The following is a 19,954-nucleotide window of genomic DNA, read 5'->3' as shown; positions in this document are numbered from 1 at the left end:
CGGCTAGAAAGCTATGTCCTTACTTTTTGGCGCATCACGTTGAGGTTTTCACTAAGTTATCCTTTGACTTTATACAGTCAATGGATATAATTTCACTTGAGATCAAAAGTCTTATGGCATCATATCTTCGATATATACGTCTAGATTTACCATTATACCTTCCTAAAGGCGACTGACTATCACAATATATCACAAGTGCAAGCATTTGCTTTGTCCAACAAGGAATATCCTCCCCAGAAATTATGAAGTCAATTAGCTTCTTCTCCAACTTTATTTAAAACTATAAACTTTGATTCCATATTGAAGCGAGCTATACAAATTTATTTTGAGAATGTCCAAAATACTGCATCACTTAAAATTATACAAAGACTTAACTCGGGCCCCCCGAAACAAGGCCTTATTCGCTTTCCACCTAAGCTGGGTAGGAGAGGCCCAAACCCAATCCCAGGGAACAGTCAAGCTTCATAGGGTCTTTCTGTCAAGGTGCAGGTAGTTCACATCTTCACAGACATGTCTGTTTCACCAAGCCTCTCTCAGAGATGGTGTCCAAATCGTTATTCCTTTCGTGCGGGTCTGCAGACATTCTTTTCTTGGCCCGTAACGATAATATTTTGGTTGTTCCATGTAGATCTCTTCATCTAACTTGTCATTTAAGAATGTTATCTTAACGCCAATTTATTTTTATTTTCTCTAAAAATAATTTCTTAGTCTTAATTGGGCTATATACGTTATTTAATGTATCACACAAGTCATTGACGATGTGATTTCTGCAGAGAAAATCCCCACGTTCCCATGAATTTTTTCAACATTCTATTGGGCATTAGTTTTTCTTTTAGAAATAACAGGGGCTCCCGTTACTTAAGAACTTTACTATGTTCAAACGTAGTGAGGTAGAATGACTCTTTTGATGCCATCTTTAATATTGTTATCATAGCATTTCTTCAGCCTCTACTCTTGAATCGTAATTGGTTATACCACGACAACCATAGAAACCAAAGTGGCAACCTTCGATTCAAAAACTTCTTGAATACAATTGCGAATAATATTCTTAAACTTGTTGTGGAAAATATGGATATGCGGGATTTGTGCATTATAAAATCGAGGCACGAGTTAGAATTTTTCTCTCAAAGTTGTCTCCTAAGACACAACAAATTACAATCTCAAAGGTGCAGCACTATAAACTTTGAGAAAAATGAAATAAAAAAAAATATTTTGAAATTCTCTTACTAAAATTGTACTTGCAAAATGCTTTAATTGCTTAACAATGCTATGAAAATGAATTGAATGAATAAAAAGAAATAAGATGACCTATTTATAGAAATTGAAAAGGTATCATTGAATGGACATGTCCGATACAAAAAGATGCCTTTGAAAGGTTATGACCTTTCATCTAAATAGGCACATCATTTCACCGAAAGTACATACCACTTAACTCAAATGGACATATCATTTAATTCAAATTGTTTTACCCAATGGACACATCATTTGAACCAAATGACAACTATTTGGTTGATTAAATATGGTTGGATGATGATTGGACGTTATCAATCATCATCCATGTGTCATGAGCTCACTTTTATGATTTAATTTGATTCAAATAAATTTATTTTTTAATTTATCATTTACCATTTTCAACATGTACATCCTTCTTGGTCGTTCAATTATTGAGGGATGGATCTGGTAGGACCATTCTCTCTCACTCAAAGGCAGAAAAGATTCCTTTTGGTAGAGTCGATCACTTCACTAAATTGGTGGAAGCAGAATCATTGGCTAAAAGCAATAAGGCTAACATCATATAATTTGTATGAAAATAATAGCATGCCGATTCAAGCTACCTCAAAAAATTACTAAGGATAACGAAACACAAGTGTAACATATGAAATTTTGGGATTGGTGCAAAAAATGAACGATTAAGCAAATCTTCACTTTCATTGGAAACCCTAAAGCTAATGGGCAGATAGAGGTAGTTAAAAGGATATTGTTAAAAATTATGAAGACCAAATAGGGAAAAATTAAAGTTGGATGGGTAGAGGAAATACCAAAATTTTTTTGTGGGCTTATAGTACTACTCCTCAAACGGGCTCAAGAGAAACCCCCTTCTCATTGACATATGGTTTAGAAGCCTTGATCCCCATAGAGGTAATCAAACCTATGTGCAAAATGGTCTAGTAAGAGGAAAAGGAAAATATGGAGGCTAGAGCCTACGAACTGGATTTGGTGGATGAAAAAAGAAATTTCAACAAGAGCTCGAATGGAGAATTAGGTGAAGAACGGTGAAACGTTACAACTTGTCCATCAAAGTATAAATCCTACAGGTAGGGGATTTAGCCTTATGAAAGGCAGATGTATAGAGAGCTATCGACAAGTTGGATCCCGGTTGGGATGGGTCTTATCAAGTCAAAACAATACTTAGGATAGGAACCTACAAGTTGTTAACCTTGAAAGGAAAGGAACTTCGACAAACATAGAGAGTTAACAACCTGAAGAAGTTTTATTGCTAAAATAATTGGAGGCCTCCTTGCTAGAAGAAGATAAGGAAATGTTGCAATTATAAGGTGCATAATATGACATATACTCTTCAAACCTCTTTTAAGAAAATAAATAAAGTCTAGAATATGTTGTTAAATAAAGTCGATTGTAACTTTCTTTTGATAAATAAAATTACAATTGAAACGTGTGAAGTTATAATACATTAAAAAGTACAAAGTCTAAACAGCAAAATCGTAAAACCCCATAAGCCAAAAAAGAGATGGTGAAACACTAAGTAAGCAAAAAGTGAGCTCGTACTAGAGCCTAATCAACCCCCAGAAGACTAGTGTCCCCTGTACAATCAAAACTATCTGTCCTAACATATAAAAACTCTAATCAAAATCCGGGGTAAGATTACCCAAATGCTTGAATTGACCATCGATGTAAAAAGAAGACCCATGTCGTAGTACTTGGTTGGCAAGATCTTGGAAATTTTTGTAAAGTGACACTACAGAAGCTTGACCAGTAACGGTTCCCTGTTCACAACCTTTAGTGTAGGCTTGAGCAGCAGTGGTCTTTAAAACCTCATTCTCTAGAGAAAGCATCACAGCTAAGCCTTCCTTTTCCCCGATTTGCAACCTAAGAGACGCAAATCTCCTCCTGAAGCTTGGATTCAACCTCTTTGGAACGAGCATTTCCTCTTCTAAGTGTTTCTGGAGGGTTGCAAGTTGAAGAACGAGCCTCTTTGAACTTATCACTTATTAACTCGAAATGCTAGGTTTGTTTCTCATATTTCTCCACCATAGTTGTCACTACTACAGGGGTTTGATAAAAAAAAAAAAAAAGAAAAATTATAAGATGCGTGTGTATAATATGCATGGAATGATTTGAACCAAGAGACTAAAAGTCTTACTGTGGCCATATGCGGCAGGAAGAGATGACCCAACTACGACATAGAATGGATCGAAATAGTGTCCACATCAACCGTGTTTACCGCTCTGGTCATATCGATAATACTAGCGTGAAGGTCGAGCTTAGGAGTTATGACAGGGGCAGGGAAAGTTATTAATAAAGATGTATATCAGGGGGGGGAGAACTACTTCAGGTGCCGCATCTTCAACCCAAACTCACTTTTAGGTAGTCTGTACGAGCTCAACTGTGGGAGCCAAAAGCGAAGTAGAGGATGCTGGTGAGGAAGAATGGACTTTGAGAGGAGTTTGGAAAGCAGTGTCTCTTGGTTCTGGAGAAGTTTCAACCTCGATGATTGAAGTCCCATGGGGGCACGAAGTAGAATATGAGAGGAGATGAGGAAGCCTTGGCATTAGAGCACTAGAAGATGGAACATCAAAGGGAGTCGGGAAAGGAGATTTCGTTCCAGTTGAGCTTGAAAAGATGGGGGGAATATCTTCAGGAATGCATTTGTGAACGGCATCCCAATCCATCATGATCTTTGCAAAACAAGGAAAAATCATACGATCAAGTAAATAAGGAAAACACAAATGGAAAAATAGGAAACTTGTGAAATCTAGTGAAATAATCCTTAAGGTCATCGAAAGGATGTGACTCTGGGTGTAAACCAGCTATGAAGAAGAGTTCTATCTCCAACAAAGCTTTGGCCTTAAAGCCATGCTCCAAGTAAAAAACGCATTCTCCTGAGGATATTTTGGGAGTAAAAATCCCTAAGAAAATTTCTGTAGATGTTTCAAAGTAATACAGTTGCGAGCATAAAAGAAATCCAACCACTAAACTACAGGAGTTAGGAAGAAGTTAACGGGGGGGGGTAGGGATTCCTAACATGTTTAAAAGTTGCACCAAAAGATTAGGAATGGGGAACCTCAAACCTGAACTAAACTATGGAGCATAAACAGTGAGACATCTAAGGGTGGATTATTAGCATGCTTAGATGGAAGAAGGGTGATGCACACATATCTCGTAAGCAGAGCAATATCATTAATCATCTTCTATGGGAGATGGAAGAAGCTAGGTTGGAGATAGTCGTAAAGGATTCTCTTGAAATTATGAAGGTAGAGGGATTGGGGGGGTGTCTCTAGAAGAAGAAGCCTTGGTCCATTTAGGTATCATTTTTCTGATTTTTTGGGGAAGCTTTCTAGTACAATGAGGGGGAGATAGAAGCTCAGAAGAGGCAGAGGAGTTCCAGTCACTTGTAGACAATTCAACATCCATGAGACAAAATTAACATGCAAAAGTAAAGAAAATTACCTCTTGAAAAAGTAATGAGTAGGAATAGGTTGAAAGAATGAATGGGGAGATGGTTTTATGAAAACGAAGAATTTTACAATTGAGGCAATGGGGAAGAAGATGAAATGTTTAAGTTTTTATACTTCAAAATGGGAAGAATGGGCGGTTAAATGAAACGACGTGGAGGAGTTCCGAAGGTGAAAAGCTCGGGATCAAAAGAAAGAGTTGCACATGGCAGGGCTATGGTGAAAAGTGGGGTGGTAATCAGTACAGGTAATAATAAGGAGAGATAAAATGCTAGCCTCAGAAGGATCATCTTTTGCCACCAAAAATTGAAAAATGGCTAAACAAATTAAAAAAAAGTTTTTGTCCCATCCAATGATTATAAAAGGACATGACATAAATTGGGTAACTTATGATGCAGATATAATCCTTTGAATAAGGAAGGGATCCCACGATGAAAGAGCCCATTCGAGGATAGTTGAAGTCATAGGGCTCGAGGGTAGCTATACGAAGTAAACCTCTAAGAGAGAAGCCTGCGATGAAGATGTAGAAACCCGTTGTGTTGAGTGGACCTCGAAGGGTATATATAGCCTTACGAGGTAGATCTCGGAGAAAAAGATCATGTAGCTTACGAGGACGAGGCTGAAGCTAACTGCGCCTAATAGGACCTCGTAGAACAGAGCTCGGGGGTAGCTACACGGGGAAGACCTCGAACAAAAAATTATAAAATTTAGGACGAAGACATCAAAGGGAGAATCATAAAACGTATGATGAAGAAGGAAGACCATTTGAGTCGAGGGGACCTTGAAGGATTGACCTAAAGCGTACGAGTAGAGAGCAAATGTAACTAAATGTGTTATATCATGAAAGATGAATCATAAAGACTATGAAGAGAGCCAAAAACTAACCGTACGAGGGGAGTTCCCCATATAAATAGGGAAGCCCTTACTCTACAACTAGGCCTAACAGAATATATTGTATTAAGGATATTCAGGAGGATCCTTCTCAAGATTTTTCATATGATACATATCTCATGCATGCCTCATAAATAACCCCAAAATATAAGTTAAAGGAGGACAACAAGCATCAGAAACGAGGAGAGAGAGAGAGAAAGAGACTTATTTATCAATTTTCCATGTTTACATGTTTACTTCAAATTATTTATGAACGTCGAATTACAACATAAATTTTTAGCATTCAATACAAATATTATATATATTATTACAAAAGAATTGATTATTTCTTATGCTATAAATTTTTACTATTTAAAAATTATAGTAAATCACTACTATCTATCATGTTTTGACAAAGTTTCGATCACATATAATCAACAACTATAAGAAAATAGCTCAGTTGCTACAAAAAAGATTGATGCTAAAATCAACATCACGCTTATTAACGAAAAAATTCTTGCTAAATTCATTGCTAATCTATATTATTTAATGCAAGAAGTTTACTTGCTAATAAATTTAGCAACAAATTATTTAAATATTTCGTTGCCAAAAAAAATTCACGAGCAAGTAAATTTCTTGTATTAAATAACATAAATTAGGAACAAATTTAATATGAGCCTTTCTTGCTAATTAGCTTGACGTTGTTGATTTTTTTTTTTTTTTTTTTTTGTTTTTTGGTATTAACATCTATGGTAATTAACCACATTAAAAAATCATGACTTTTAGTGTATATATTCATATATATATATATATAAATTATAAAAAGGTGGGGGGAGGGGGGGTGAATGCTATGTTAATGGGTCACAAAATTCAAAGAGAATATATATATATATATATATATATATATATATATAAATTTACCCAAAAATTTATTGCCGGTGGAATGAATTGCGTGCAGCAGATTCAAAGGGACAACTTCTGAACATTGCCCTTTTTATCTTAACATTCACATTTGACCATTGACAGTCAAGCTACCCGGACATCAATCTTAATTAATGGCCCACATGATCCCAATTAAATATATGTATTTATTGATTGTGTACCCAAATTAAGTAAATAATAATTGCTTAAAATAATAATTAATATTAGAGATAATTACAATCTTTTTCATAAAATTTTATGTAATTACATATCAAATAATGTATATCTTTTTAATAAAATGTTGAATCGATCGTCAAAAGAAGAATTAGGCTAAAAATTAGGACATATTTTGAGAAAATCAAACTTCTATTGAAGAGAAGCAAATGAAAGGCTTTCATAAAATTTCTTGCAGAATGGAGAATAAAGTTTCTATTTCATACACGTCAGATCATGAATTAGTAACTGCATTCAATTTTCAAAAAAAATAATGCCAATTGTGTCGAACTTTACATTTTTGGAATGGAATAGAATCAAGATCAAACCTTATGAGATCTTTAGGGATGATCCATAGTACAGTTCCATTGAGGAACTTTTAAGACACCCTTGGAGTAATGCGTTAGGTGACGTAGCTAACCGAGAGTAGCTCTAGAAGCATGTGTAAAAGCTCTTAATGAAGGATGCAACCTTGCTACTGAGGGTAATACAATTAATCCATGAGGCTAGCAAATGGAGTTCTGAACTAATTGCCGCTTGTGAGGTATGGAAAGATATCGGTTTTGAGTTCAAAGCATTGGATACTTTGGATAAGTAAGATAACAAGTAATTAATCTCCGTATTTGCTGACAGTAGCAAAAAAATTGAATGCAAATTGATATTACTCTTGATTGACTTATTACCGACTTATTGCAGGTCAAATAATTTATTTTTTAATTAAACTACCCTTTATAATAGTGAAGATATACCTCCTTACATGCATTAGCGTGTGAAGACGTAATAGGGTAATTTGATCATAAAAAAATTTATCTGACATGTAATAAACCCATAATAAGTCCACCAAATGTAAATATAGATCTTTATCCAATTTTTTTGTTAATATCGACACACTTGGTGAATTTTGACTAACATAGGGACCTATTTGTTAGATGGAAGCAAACCTCTAAGGTGCTAGATGTAATTTTTCAAACCACAGGAAATCTACATATAATTACATCAAACTCCAGGAAAAGAGAGTATAATTTATCCTTAAATATTATTAAATAAATTGATTTAAAGAAAAAATATAAATATTTTTGTGTACCAATTTGCCGTTTATTAGTTCAAACTCCACTTAGCGAGTGTTTGCAATAGTAAAAAAAAAAAAGTGGTAATTATCAATATTTGACTGTAAATAAGTTATAAATAATGGCTTTGATTTACAATTTTTGCTTTTGAATACTTAAAGTAAGTTGATTTAAACTTAAAGTTATGAGTAGCTCTTTACCGACTTGAATCGCGAAAGAGTTAAATTTTTCCCAACAGGTGTAACTCTAAGATTTCAAACCCTTACCTGTCGACAAGTATCCACTTTAAAATCTAGGATAAATTACTACAAGCTAACTCTCCTAAAATTTGACATAATTATGAATACCTCCTTATTGTTTGAAATATTAAAGATATATCCCTGATGTTTGCTAAATTATATATCCTTAGATGGAAGTTTAAAATTCTCAACTTTGCCATTGGTGTATCTTTTTCCTTTTTCTAAAAAAAAAATTGTAAAAAATACAAACAAGGTGGATGGAAAACTTTGAAAAAATTATCCACAAAAGAATTTCAAAATTTTTTCAAAAATAAGTAAAATTACAATTCATAATTCACAATGATATTTTGATCAGTTCACCACAAAAAATATATGAAAATTAAATCTAACAAAGACTAACAGATTGCGTTGATTGTTAGACAAACATTAAAATTATAAGATATATATAAATATTTAAATAACAAAAAAATATTTATAATTATATCAAATCTTATAAAAAAAACTCGTTGCAATTTACCTTAAAATTTAAGTTGCTAGCCTAATTTTGAGTGAGGATTAGGTAAAGTAAAGCTTGAGTTTGAGTAGGTAGGTTTGTTAAAATTGAGGCAAAACCAAACATGTGTGAGACCAAATTCCATGGTCAATGTTTAGAATACATATATATATATATATATATATATATATATATGAACAGTATGTGGACTAAAGAGGAATGGGCTGAATCTGTTGGCTTAGGACAAAGATTTAGAATCCAGCTGGTAATTCAAACATATCCCCCGACATTCATATAATTTTCAGATATGTCTATCTTTTGTTTGTCTGCGGCTGAAACACGACACTTTTATAATGAGGACAACAATCTAATAATCAGCAAATTAAATTTTTGAATAATTCTATTAATATCGATAAATTTAAATTTTTTGAGTTGCGATATAATTGAGAAATAATGCTCTTTTCTTTTCTTTTTTTTGTCAATAATTTATTTTCCTAAGAAAAGAAATTTTATTCAATTTTATGTTTTTGGATTAAATGACAAGTTTATTGCGTAGAGTAGAACCAAGAAATCACCTCCAAAGAAGCCTATGATATGATTTGTGTGCATGATGAGAAGAGCGGCGCCGAAATTCCTGAGATCTAAGAATGTATTCCAACAACATTTATTATTCCTCACTTCCGTCTCTACCCAATATAGCAACTTCCCTGAGATAGGATATAAGTATGAAATAATCGTATTGTTTAAAAAAATATAGATATTTATCTAATTTTAATTTTTTTATTTTTTTATTATGATATGATCAAAATACTTTTACAGACTATAAATTTATTTTTTAAGAAATTTTTATTGATTAATCGAATAATTTTTTTATAATTTTTAAATTTTTTTAAATCACCTCGTTCATTTGTTTTTACAATTATTTATTTTTTTCTAAAAAATTCATTACAACCACGATAAAATTGACAATTTCAAGCTTCTATCCAAAGATTGTATAATTTCATCAAATATTAGGGATGTATTAGTAATTTTTCAAATAATGAGGGAATAATTGTAATTGTGCTAAACCTTTAGGTTATTTGTTGTAATTTACCTCATAATATATATATATATATATATATATTTACTCCAAATTATTTCAAAATTTTAATTCTAATTAATAATATCCCCTTTTTATTATACCTAAATAAAAGGGTAATTACAACAATCTCCCATGAGATTTGGTATAATTATAAATATCTCCTCATTGTTTAAAAAATTACAAATACTCCCTTGATATTAATCCTTGGATGAAATTACGTTTGATGAAATTATGTAACCCTTGGATGGAGGTATGAAATTATCAACTTTGCCCTTACAGTATTTCTTTTTAAAAATTAAAAACTTATAAAAAAATCAAACGAGGTGGATGTAAAAATTTTAAAAATTATAACAAAATTATCCACTCAATCCGTAAAAAAAGATCAGGAAAAACTAAAAAATAAATAAAATTATAATTTTAAATCCACAAGGACACTTTAGTCAGTTCACTATAAAAAATCAATGAAAACCTAACGGAGATTGAACTATGTTAGAAGGCCGTTAAAATTAGAAGGGCATTAGTAAATTTTCAAATAATGAGGGGATATTCATTATTACGATAAATTTTAGAAGAGGCGGTTGTAGTTCACCCTAAATAAAATTACCAATTCTTTAGCTATAAAATCATACTTTATTTAATTCAATTTGTTAATGCTACGCGTTTGTATATATATATATATATATATATATAATAATAAACTTTTTTATGTGAATCCTTATGGACAATTTATTATATTTGTGTACATGGCGTTTTTTGTTTCTTTCCATACCTCTCAAATAGTAGCAAATGTGTTGAAATGTGTGCTGGATTTTTCTCTCTTGGGTTGGAACTCGAAACAGCACACATTAATTATGAGCTTTTCACTGCACCCCACCCCCACCCCTACCCCCACCCCCACCACCACACCCTCTATTCCATATCACCATATATTAGATTTGCTTGTCCTTTTTCATCACTACATAAATAACTTTTTTGTTTTTACCTTTTCATAGTATTTGGGAAAATTTACATTTTTGTCCCATATAATAAACTTACTAAAAATTCAATGTGAGTACCATACCACTTTTTCGTTAAAAATTGGATGAAAAAGTAATGCGGTTGTTAGTAAATATAGGTGAAGCTGGATTTTGGTGGGGGGGGGTGCAGTTTTATTAGGGAAAAATGAAAGTTAGAGCTCAAACAATAATCTACGTAGAATGGCGTAATTGAGGACCTCGTGGACAAACAATAAAGTAGAAGATTTTATAATTGTGGGGACATTATATGTGGGTGTAAATATTTGTTTGGCAAGATCCAATAATGTATAGAAGATCTAGTGTTGTTGTATTTGTGTTGTGAAGAAAAGTAAAGAGCATGGAAGAAGGAACGGAAAAGCTTTACGGAATTATTACAATGTTGCAATAGAAAGTGAAAATGTTGTTTTATGTATTGTTGATGTCTTGGATAATCTTTTTTTTAGTCATTTGGGTGGAGTGTAATGGAATGGGAATAGCAGATTAGACTACAGTACATCGGGATTAGATCTTCAGGTTTAATTTTGTGTGGGAAGAATTTTCTGATTTTTGGTTTGGAGGGATTTTTGGTAAATTAGGCCAAGGGAAATTAAACTCGTTTATCAAGTCAATCATAGTACATATGTGATGCTCACGTGCAACTTTTTTCCAAAAGATCAGCCTTTTGACAACCATGCTTAATTCACGTGACTTTTCCTTTAAAATTTGGATGGAAAAGTCACCTCGGACTAACATTAAATTTCTTTTATAATATAAGGGACGCAATGTGAGAAATGTATAATATACGGGACTAAATTAAAAATGGACCTATTATACAGGGCCAAAAATGCGATTTTTCTATTATTTGCTATGCCTATTGTAATTATTTTTTTACGTTTACTGATCAAATTCGACTCAAGTTCGGATCAAGGAGTTATATTACATCCACTCAGTCCAACAGGTTCAAAAATCTTATTTAGTTCACGCATAACTGATAGATAGTAAGAGTAACAGGCCCACCAACCCTATTTCGTAGCTCTATTGATAGGCAATACCTAAAATAAGATTTGTGTCAACAGGCCCAATGGCGTACAACAAGATCATTACGTCAATTGTATTCTACACATCTTAGGCAACAATATCCTAAAGGATGTAATAAGAATGCTGCAACCAGCTAAATCTGATTGATTGTATATTATTTTGAATACATTAAATAAAATAAATAAAATTATAAAATATAAATATGTGTCACCAAAATATAACATATATAATATAAAAAAATAATTTTCTATTATATTGTATTAAATATAATACAAAATTATTAATATCTTTATATGCATTTTACCAAATATTACTATATAATAGCATATATATCATATATTGTTGTATCCTATACTTTTAATAAGTATGCTAAAGAATGTAAACAATAAGTCTTTATTGAAAAATTTAAACATATGAAAACATCCAACAATGTATATTATAAATTTATAATTAATTTAATATTTAAAAAATAATAATTTCTTATGTAATAAAACGTAGCTCACTTGCTTTCTTTCTTTCTTTTCATTTTTTTTTTAAATTTCATTGTTTACAAAATATATAAATGAGTAATTTGAAAGGTTTTGGTTCAATTCCTTTTTTCATTTCTTTAGTGTATCAAATATTGGAATGTTATATCAAAATCATTCCATTCCTATTTTTATTTCATTTCTAAGTTTATTCTATTCCCTTCAAATTCATTCTTATATACCAATCACCCCCTAATTTTTTTTTTTTTTGAATTTATAAACTCTTTTTCTAATAATTATACCAAATTCGTAATACTTATAAATCCCTAAACATCTTATAAGGTGTTTTGACGAGCTTATAAGCTCTCTCAAACACCCTTTGAATTGATTTGAATACGAATCCACTTGCAATAGCAGGCTCATGATGTGATTTATATGGACGCATTTGGTCCATTTTACATCTTAACGAGACTAGGCATTTGCCGTGGTAGACTCATGACTTAATTATGAAGAGTGGGTTCGGTCCTTTATGCATCTTTTAGAGTATATTTGAATTGATGGATTTGAAATTACGAATTTCAAAGGAATATATGTTAATCGGATTTATTTCAAATAATTTTAGATTCAAGGATTTAAAGTTATTCAATTCTAAATTTGAACTATGTTTTGTTAAATAGTGATGGATTTCAAAAATTTTCAATATAGAGCTATTTGAAATTCTTTTTCCAAACCTTTTTGTCAAATCTAAATCATCAATCCAAATGTAACCTTACGATGCACTGGTACATCTAGTTCGACGGATTTCAAAATCCCAATAACAATTTTTTGGATTTTTTTTTGATAATTTTAAATTTCAATAATTTCAAATCCTTTAATTCAAATTTTGAATTATGCTTTTTTTTTTTTTTATAAACATTGATGAATTTTTTCGAAGAACCATCAATTCAAATGCAATTTAGAATTATGGATTTCAAATTCTCAAAAAAAAAAAAAAATCTTTGAATGTGTTTAGATAATTTTAAATTTAAAGGTTTTAAAATCCTTCAATTCGATGATAACCCATCAAATATTTTTCCTAAAAACCTAAGAATAAAAAAGTAAGCTCCCATCAAGCAGCCCACAGGTCAGGCACTGTTGGTCCATGAATAAGGTAAGAAGTACATAACTTGCCTTATTCTCACTAACTCAGTAGGCCCAAGAAATAAGCCCAATCTAACAGACTGAGTCAACATACAATATGAATGACACATCATAATAGGTTGCCGACAGCTTAAGACATGTTATATTAAAAGATCCCGATTAACTCCAAGAGACCTAAATGGAATTAATTTTTTAATCAGAAAGTAATTGAATCCCTAAATACTTGGACAGACTCGGCAAGACTCGGTCAAATGGCCATATCTTGGTCTAGATAAGTCAAAATTCTAAAATTCTTTTTCTATTATTGATCTAACGCGTGCAACTATCCAACAGTACCAGACTCACCCCAACTACCTTCCGGATCTTACTCTACGAATGATTATAAATTGAGGCATTGTACAGTCATTTTGGTAACACAAGTTATCACACTCATACTCTCATTCTCTCTCAATTTTTAAGCTATTTTCATCTCACTTTCTGCACCACACGAATTATATCATTCTAATAACATTTTCAACCATTGTTCTCACTTTGACTCAAGTTTTTCAAGTTAGACCCCACTAATCTTAGAATTTTCTTCGAAGCCCTTTTACCATTATAGTGCTTCTAGAATTTGATACGCACCACTAACATTGAAAGTGTATTTTATTAAATATTAATGAATTTTAAATTCTTTTAAATTGAGTCATTTAAAATTAATTTTCTAATTTTTTTACCTCAAATTCAAACATATCAATGCAAATGCAAGTAATAACTATAACTCAAACAAGATATTCTACAACAACAGACTGAAACAAACTTAGAGATGATCATCTTTTCTCTCCTTTTAATCATTAAAAAAAGAAAAAAAAAAAGGGTCAGGAATTTATAGTGTGGGCTTCATCTTAACATGAAAAGTTTAAGGAAATCAAAAGATTCATTGCCAAACAGGGCCTTAACCATCTTAATATTGGGCCCATGGAAAATAACTATCTTAGTTGGGCCTGTCACATGGACTCATATGATCAATATTTTCAACTATATATATATATATAAATAATTTACTTTTAAATATAAAATAAATGATTGATAAATATTTTAAAATTAAAATAATTAATAAATATAAAAATATAAAAGTATGTTGAATATAAAAATGAGTTCACTATTTACTTAGAAAAATGACTGAACTTTTGCATAAAAACAAATAATGGTACATTTTTTTAAATTTAAGTATACAAAATAATATATTTGTTCAAGTGTATATAGTAACTAAGGTAAGCAGGATTATGTGTTTTAAAAAAAACAAAATAAAAATAAAAATAATTAAAGTTTTAGAATAAAATGAGGGATTGATAAATAATTCAAAATTTAATATTATAAATATAAAAATATAAATGTCAAGATATATTTCTAAAAAGATTAATTACTAATCAATTTTTCTAACAAATTTGTGAATCTTTTAGATAGACAAATAATCTTATAGTTTTATCAAAATTTAAATAAAAATAAAGAATATTTTTCTATATAGTGTAATAAAATTCAAAGAAGCTATCTAAATAAATGTATATATGGCGCTTACTTGAGCAGCCTCTATGTTGATATTTTATCTAAATTCTTCTTGATATACGGTATATTTGTAATTGACAAAAATTGTGCATTTAATTGTAAATACATAAATAATTAACGACATATTTATATTGGCATCATAAATATAGTAATATTATTTTTGTTGTTACTATATTAAACACTAAAAAAAATATAATTTTTCGTTATGATTAATTATTATATCAAAAAAAAAAAATCGTAGCAAATAAAAATAACTACGATTTTGCAACGGACATTTACCGCTGTTTCTGCAAGTATAGCGAAAATATTAGCCATAGCAAAAATCGTGATAAATGTTTTGGCTATGGCCAAAATCATGGTGAATATGTGGTAAAAATTTAAATTTTTGCTTTTATTTTACTTAATAATAGTTAATAATACTATTTATCATGATTTTTAAACTATAGTTATTAATAATATAGCGAAAACTGAATTTTTTTTATAGTGATTGTCACTATTGTACATATTTCACTAATTATTTATAATCACAACTTTATATACAATTTTTTGTCATTAATTATTTCTAGTAACAACAGTACTTCAATATTGCCATCATTAAATTATGAAAAATATTATAATGTAAAAAAAAAATAAAAAGCCTTGTCACTAGATACATATAATCAATCACAATTTTAACATGCACGTCACTTAAATTATGTAGTCCTGAATATTTCCGTATCGTAATAACGAACTCCTTTGAAATGTGACATAATTATAAATACATTTAAATAATTTTAAAAAATTATTAATACTTTTTTAATTTTAACGATCTTCCAACAACTAGCTCAATATGTTAGTTTCAGTTAGGTTTCCATCTACTGTTTACGTTAAACTGACCAAAATGCCCATATAAACTGTGGATTATAATTTTACTTATTTTAAAATTCTTTTGATGGATTAAGTGGACAATTTTTTTTAAGAAATTCTCTCGTTTGTTTTTTTTTTAATTTTTTTAAGAAAGAAAAAATATATTAAGGACAAAGTTAATAATTCCATGCTTTCATTCGAAAATTACATAATTTTATTAAATATCAAAAGTATTGATAATTTTTAAATAATAAATGATATTTATAATTATATCAAATTTTAAGAGAGATCGTTATAATTTATTTTTTATTTAAATGTGTTATATATAGGATATATGTTTTTAGAGAATTAAAAACAATAAACTCAAAAATCTGCATTTTTTTGAGTTAGAAGTGGTGGAGAGTAGGCCAACGGTGTTGTTAACTGTCAGCTCTCCGGCCGCGCGAAACCTTATCAGCTCACTGCTTTTGGAGAAGACGAAGTTAGAGAGAGAAATACACATACACAGATATGTCCCTTTCTCTCGCATCACTCGTTTTCTCTCTCTACAGACCCACGACATTCAACCCAGCACACGACTCCAATCTGCTCACTAAACCCAGTAAACGTTTGAAAGTTCGGGCTTCCTCGTCTGCTGCTCCGGGAATCGATCTTACCACTCTGGAATCCGCCTTTGCTAAGGTTCATCATTCCTTCATTTTGTTGCTTCCTGTATCGCATATTATTTGGATATTTGATTCGATGGATGGAGTGAGTTGACAGTTTGCGAACTTGATAGCTGCTTATTGAATTCCAATGGTTACTCGTATAGATTCTTGATACAGCGTTGCCCAGCTTGTGCAATATATCTTGCCCTAATCGCGTACTTTTTGTAGAAAATTTATGTGCGAATTAAAAGTTATCTTTTTTTGGAGTCGGCTGTGGCTTGGCGGGGTTGGAGTTGGGGGTGTAAGTGTCTACCATGGTTCAATGCATTGGCTGATATCCTATAATATTGGTTGATACATGTTGGGATCGACCGAATTATGACCTTTTGTCATTGTTTTCATCATAGTTAAAAGTAAAATATCGCGGAATACCAATTAACTACGGCTATGCAACGGCTACGAACTGTTGTTTCTGCTGGCAAGGTTAAAACATTAATCATAGCTAGAAACTATGACAAATGTTTTACCATAGCTAAAACCATACTGAATATTAACTATCCATAGTCAAAATTTAAGTTGTCGCACTGGTTTTGAATTACCATGGTGGATATTGATGATTGACATTATTGTTAAGCCGTAGACTGTTATAGCGAATAATCTATTCTTTTGTAGTGAGTCAACAAATATTACTCTCCGAATATACATGTACCATAGCTAATATCTAGTAATAGTGGATTGCAGCCATATTATGTCTCACATTCACAAATGCTATATGGAATAACGGAATTTGCACTTCTTGTTTAGAGACTCTTTGTATTATGATCTATTTAATGAATTACTATATTGTAAGTTTTTTTATTATTATTGCTTCTCAAGTTGAATCAGTAAGATAAAAATTTAAAAGATATTAGAAGTGAATTAGTTGAAAGATGCATATTATGTGACGGGTTTTCTTCTTGACCATCGATAAAGAGTTGTTCCGCAGAAATCATGTCGTCTGTTGACTGCCACAACCCACAAGTTTCCCATCACTCTGCGAGACTTCAGTTTACTGTAATAAAGTATGGTAGTGGCAGCCATTTCTACCTGTTGTGCAGACAGATGAACACATATACACCCCTCTCTAGAGACGACAACATCACAAGATGAATAGAATAAATTTTCTTCTGAACATTGGTTTTTATGGATAACTTGTATTGTGTATTTGTATGGTTCATCGCAGAAAGACAGTGATGCTGTCAAAGAGGCACTTGATCAGTTGAGTGAAGTTGGTTGGGCCAAGAAATGGAGTTCTCAACCATATGTCTCACGTCGTACGGTCAGTCAGTGTCTACAACTATTCTATATGAAATTTCAGCGAATAGCCACTCAAACTTTTGTTGCATTTCCCACCTCAAGCATTTATTTGATGAGTATTTTTGGTTAGCATCTTGAGTAGTGCTAAGTTGAATATGGTGGAGGACTTTTATCTACATTGTCTCTGTTACAGACATCTCTTCGGGAGTTGACATCTCTTGGCATAAAGAATGCAGAGAATCTTGCTATTCCTAGCACCCGAAATGATGTAAGTTCTATGAAACCATAGTTAAAAGCATGATGTGGCCTTAATAGAGTTTCTATTGGGCAAGTGTGTAACAACCGTCCTTAGATTTAATGCACTTTTTCAGCAGTTTGAAGTAGAAACTGTGGATGAAATTTTGTGTGTTTATTGAGTTAATTTTGTTCAGTGATGCAGGCAGCTTTTCTCTTTACCGTGGTCGGCACAACAGGATTTCTGGGCGTTCTTGCTGGCCAGCTTCCTGGGGTAGCTTCTGCCACCTTCCTTCGTTAAACTATTTGCTTATTCTCGTTCTCAGGTTACCACTATCTTTGAGTCGTAAATATCTCTAACCAATAGAAGTAGCTTTTTATTTGCATTCACTGGCAGCAACAAGTTTATAGCTTTATATGGCCTTACAGATATTCCTTCCATTCTTACTCAAACATTCTGACATTGGAACTGCAAGTGGAAATACAAGTCTATTAGTTCACACACACACACATTGTATGACTACTTCATCTGAAAGCTAGAGACCTTTAATGCTACACATAATAACAACATTGCAAGTCCAAAGTGTTGACAGTAACAAAAATTTCAGGACATTCTTGATTGGTCATTTCCTTGTTGCGCAGGACTGGGGCTTTTTTGTGCCGTACTTGATTGGAAGCATCTCTTTGATAGTTCTTGCTGTAGGGAGTATTTCGCCAGGGTAAGTAGTTAAACAGCCATCTGGTCCACACTATTATTTGTGTTGAATGGTTACCTATCTAAAAGTTTAAGCTGTTAGAGTGGATGAGATTTGAACCTAGGACCCCTTGTTTGGCAATGACCTACTCATGTAAAAGTTTAAATTAGAGGGCACAATCATTTATTAGTTAGTATCTCTAACAATATGTGACTAAGGCAGATGCTTGTAAGAAAATATTATAATATTCTAGGTTCTATTTTATTATCTATTGTTTCTTTTCATACTTGTGAATATTTTTTAAGAAAGAATTAGGGTAAATGTGCCCTAGTGCTCATGCACATTCCACATAAGACCACATTACATAACGTTATAAGTTAAACCTCTCCAATTTCTGGAATGTAGGCTGCTTCAAGCTGCCATTGGTGGATTTTCTTCGTTCTTCCCTGATTACCAGGAGAGGATTGCCAGACATGAAGCAGCTCATTTCTTAGGTATCATTGATCTCACAGTTTAATGTTGTCAAACATAGTTTAGGCTCATGTAACAATACCGTACTTCCGTTTTAGGTCATCAATTTATCTCATGCAACAATCATTTAGTTATGCTGTTAGTTCATTAAAGGCACAGACATGCAAGCACAGGCGCCACGCACATATGAAAGAAATCCCAATCATGAATATAGTTCTATGTAACTTTCAGATTTTCTTATCACACAAACAGATTTGGACTTCTGACCTGTTTATTATTTTTAGCTTGGCACATCTTCTACTATTACCCCCTTTGGTTACAAGACTTTATTTTGTTGGATGATATTGTCATGTTTTACTAGTAATGTATTTATCTCTTCGAAAGTCTCTCTAAGTGTAAAGTTTGATCGGAGGGTTTTGATATTGTAGTTGCTTACTTACTTGGCCTTCCCATCCTTGGTTATTCCTTGGATATTGGAAAAGAGCATGTCAATCTCATCGATGAACGGCTTGAAAAGCTTATTTATAGTGGGCAGCTCGATGCCAAGGAACTAGACAGGTATCGTTCTCAAAGCTGCAGTTGTCATATTCATGTTTACACTTTGAAACATGATAGTTTTTGCCCTTAAAACCTTCTTTACATGTCAGTTTCATCTATATGGGATTAAATACTGATGTTTGGAAACATGCCAACATCTTAACATCTTGACATCGGAGTTGATTCTGACATTGATAAGAATGTAATTCTTATTTCTCTTGTTTGTGCATGTTTTACTAGAAACAAAGATTTTTTGTCGTGGTTAATTACTACGATTAAAGTTAAAATTCATGGCAAGTACTAATAGATCACGGCTGTGCAACTACTATTAGCCATTGTCTTTGTAAGCGAGGCAAAAATATCTGCCATGGTTCTTAAATGTCGATTAGCCGTGGTCAAAACTTAAGTTTTCGTGATGGTTTTGTTTGATTGTAGTAAATAGTATTGATGTACCATAGTTTTTTA

At 31.9% G+C, this 19,954-nt stretch overlaps 1 protein-coding gene across 2 annotated transcripts in view; it reads left to right on the top strand.

The window, feature by feature from the left end:
• Window positions 15,978-19,954, top strand: part of LOC105171265 — a 4,945-nt gene continuing 968 nt past the window's right edge. For both annotated transcript variants that reach the window (XM_011092325.2, XM_011092324.2), the window contains exons 1-7: window positions 15,978-16,290; window positions 17,479-17,574; window positions 17,746-17,820; window positions 17,992-18,060; window positions 18,429-18,505; window positions 18,887-18,975; window positions 19,381-19,510. In XM_011092325.2, coding sequence (XP_011090627.1) covers window positions 16,120-16,290; window positions 17,479-17,574; window positions 17,746-17,820; window positions 17,992-18,060; window positions 18,429-18,505; window positions 18,887-18,975; window positions 19,381-19,510 — 707 coding nt within the window. In that variant the 5' untranslated portion in view covers window positions 15,978-16,119. The remainder of the gene's footprint in view (window positions 16,291-17,478; window positions 17,575-17,745; window positions 17,821-17,991; window positions 18,061-18,428; window positions 18,506-18,886; window positions 18,976-19,380; window positions 19,511-19,954) is intronic.

Source organism: Sesamum indicum, linkage group LG9 (assembly GCF_000512975.1).
Source record: "Sesamum indicum cultivar Zhongzhi No. 13 linkage group LG9, S_indicum_v1.0, whole genome shotgun sequence".
Classification (NCBI taxonomy): domain Eukaryota; kingdom Viridiplantae; phylum Streptophyta; class Magnoliopsida; order Lamiales; family Pedaliaceae; genus Sesamum; species Sesamum indicum.
The sequence above is the reverse complement of the archived record's forward strand: the minus strand, read 5'-3'. Positions and strand labels throughout refer to the sequence as shown.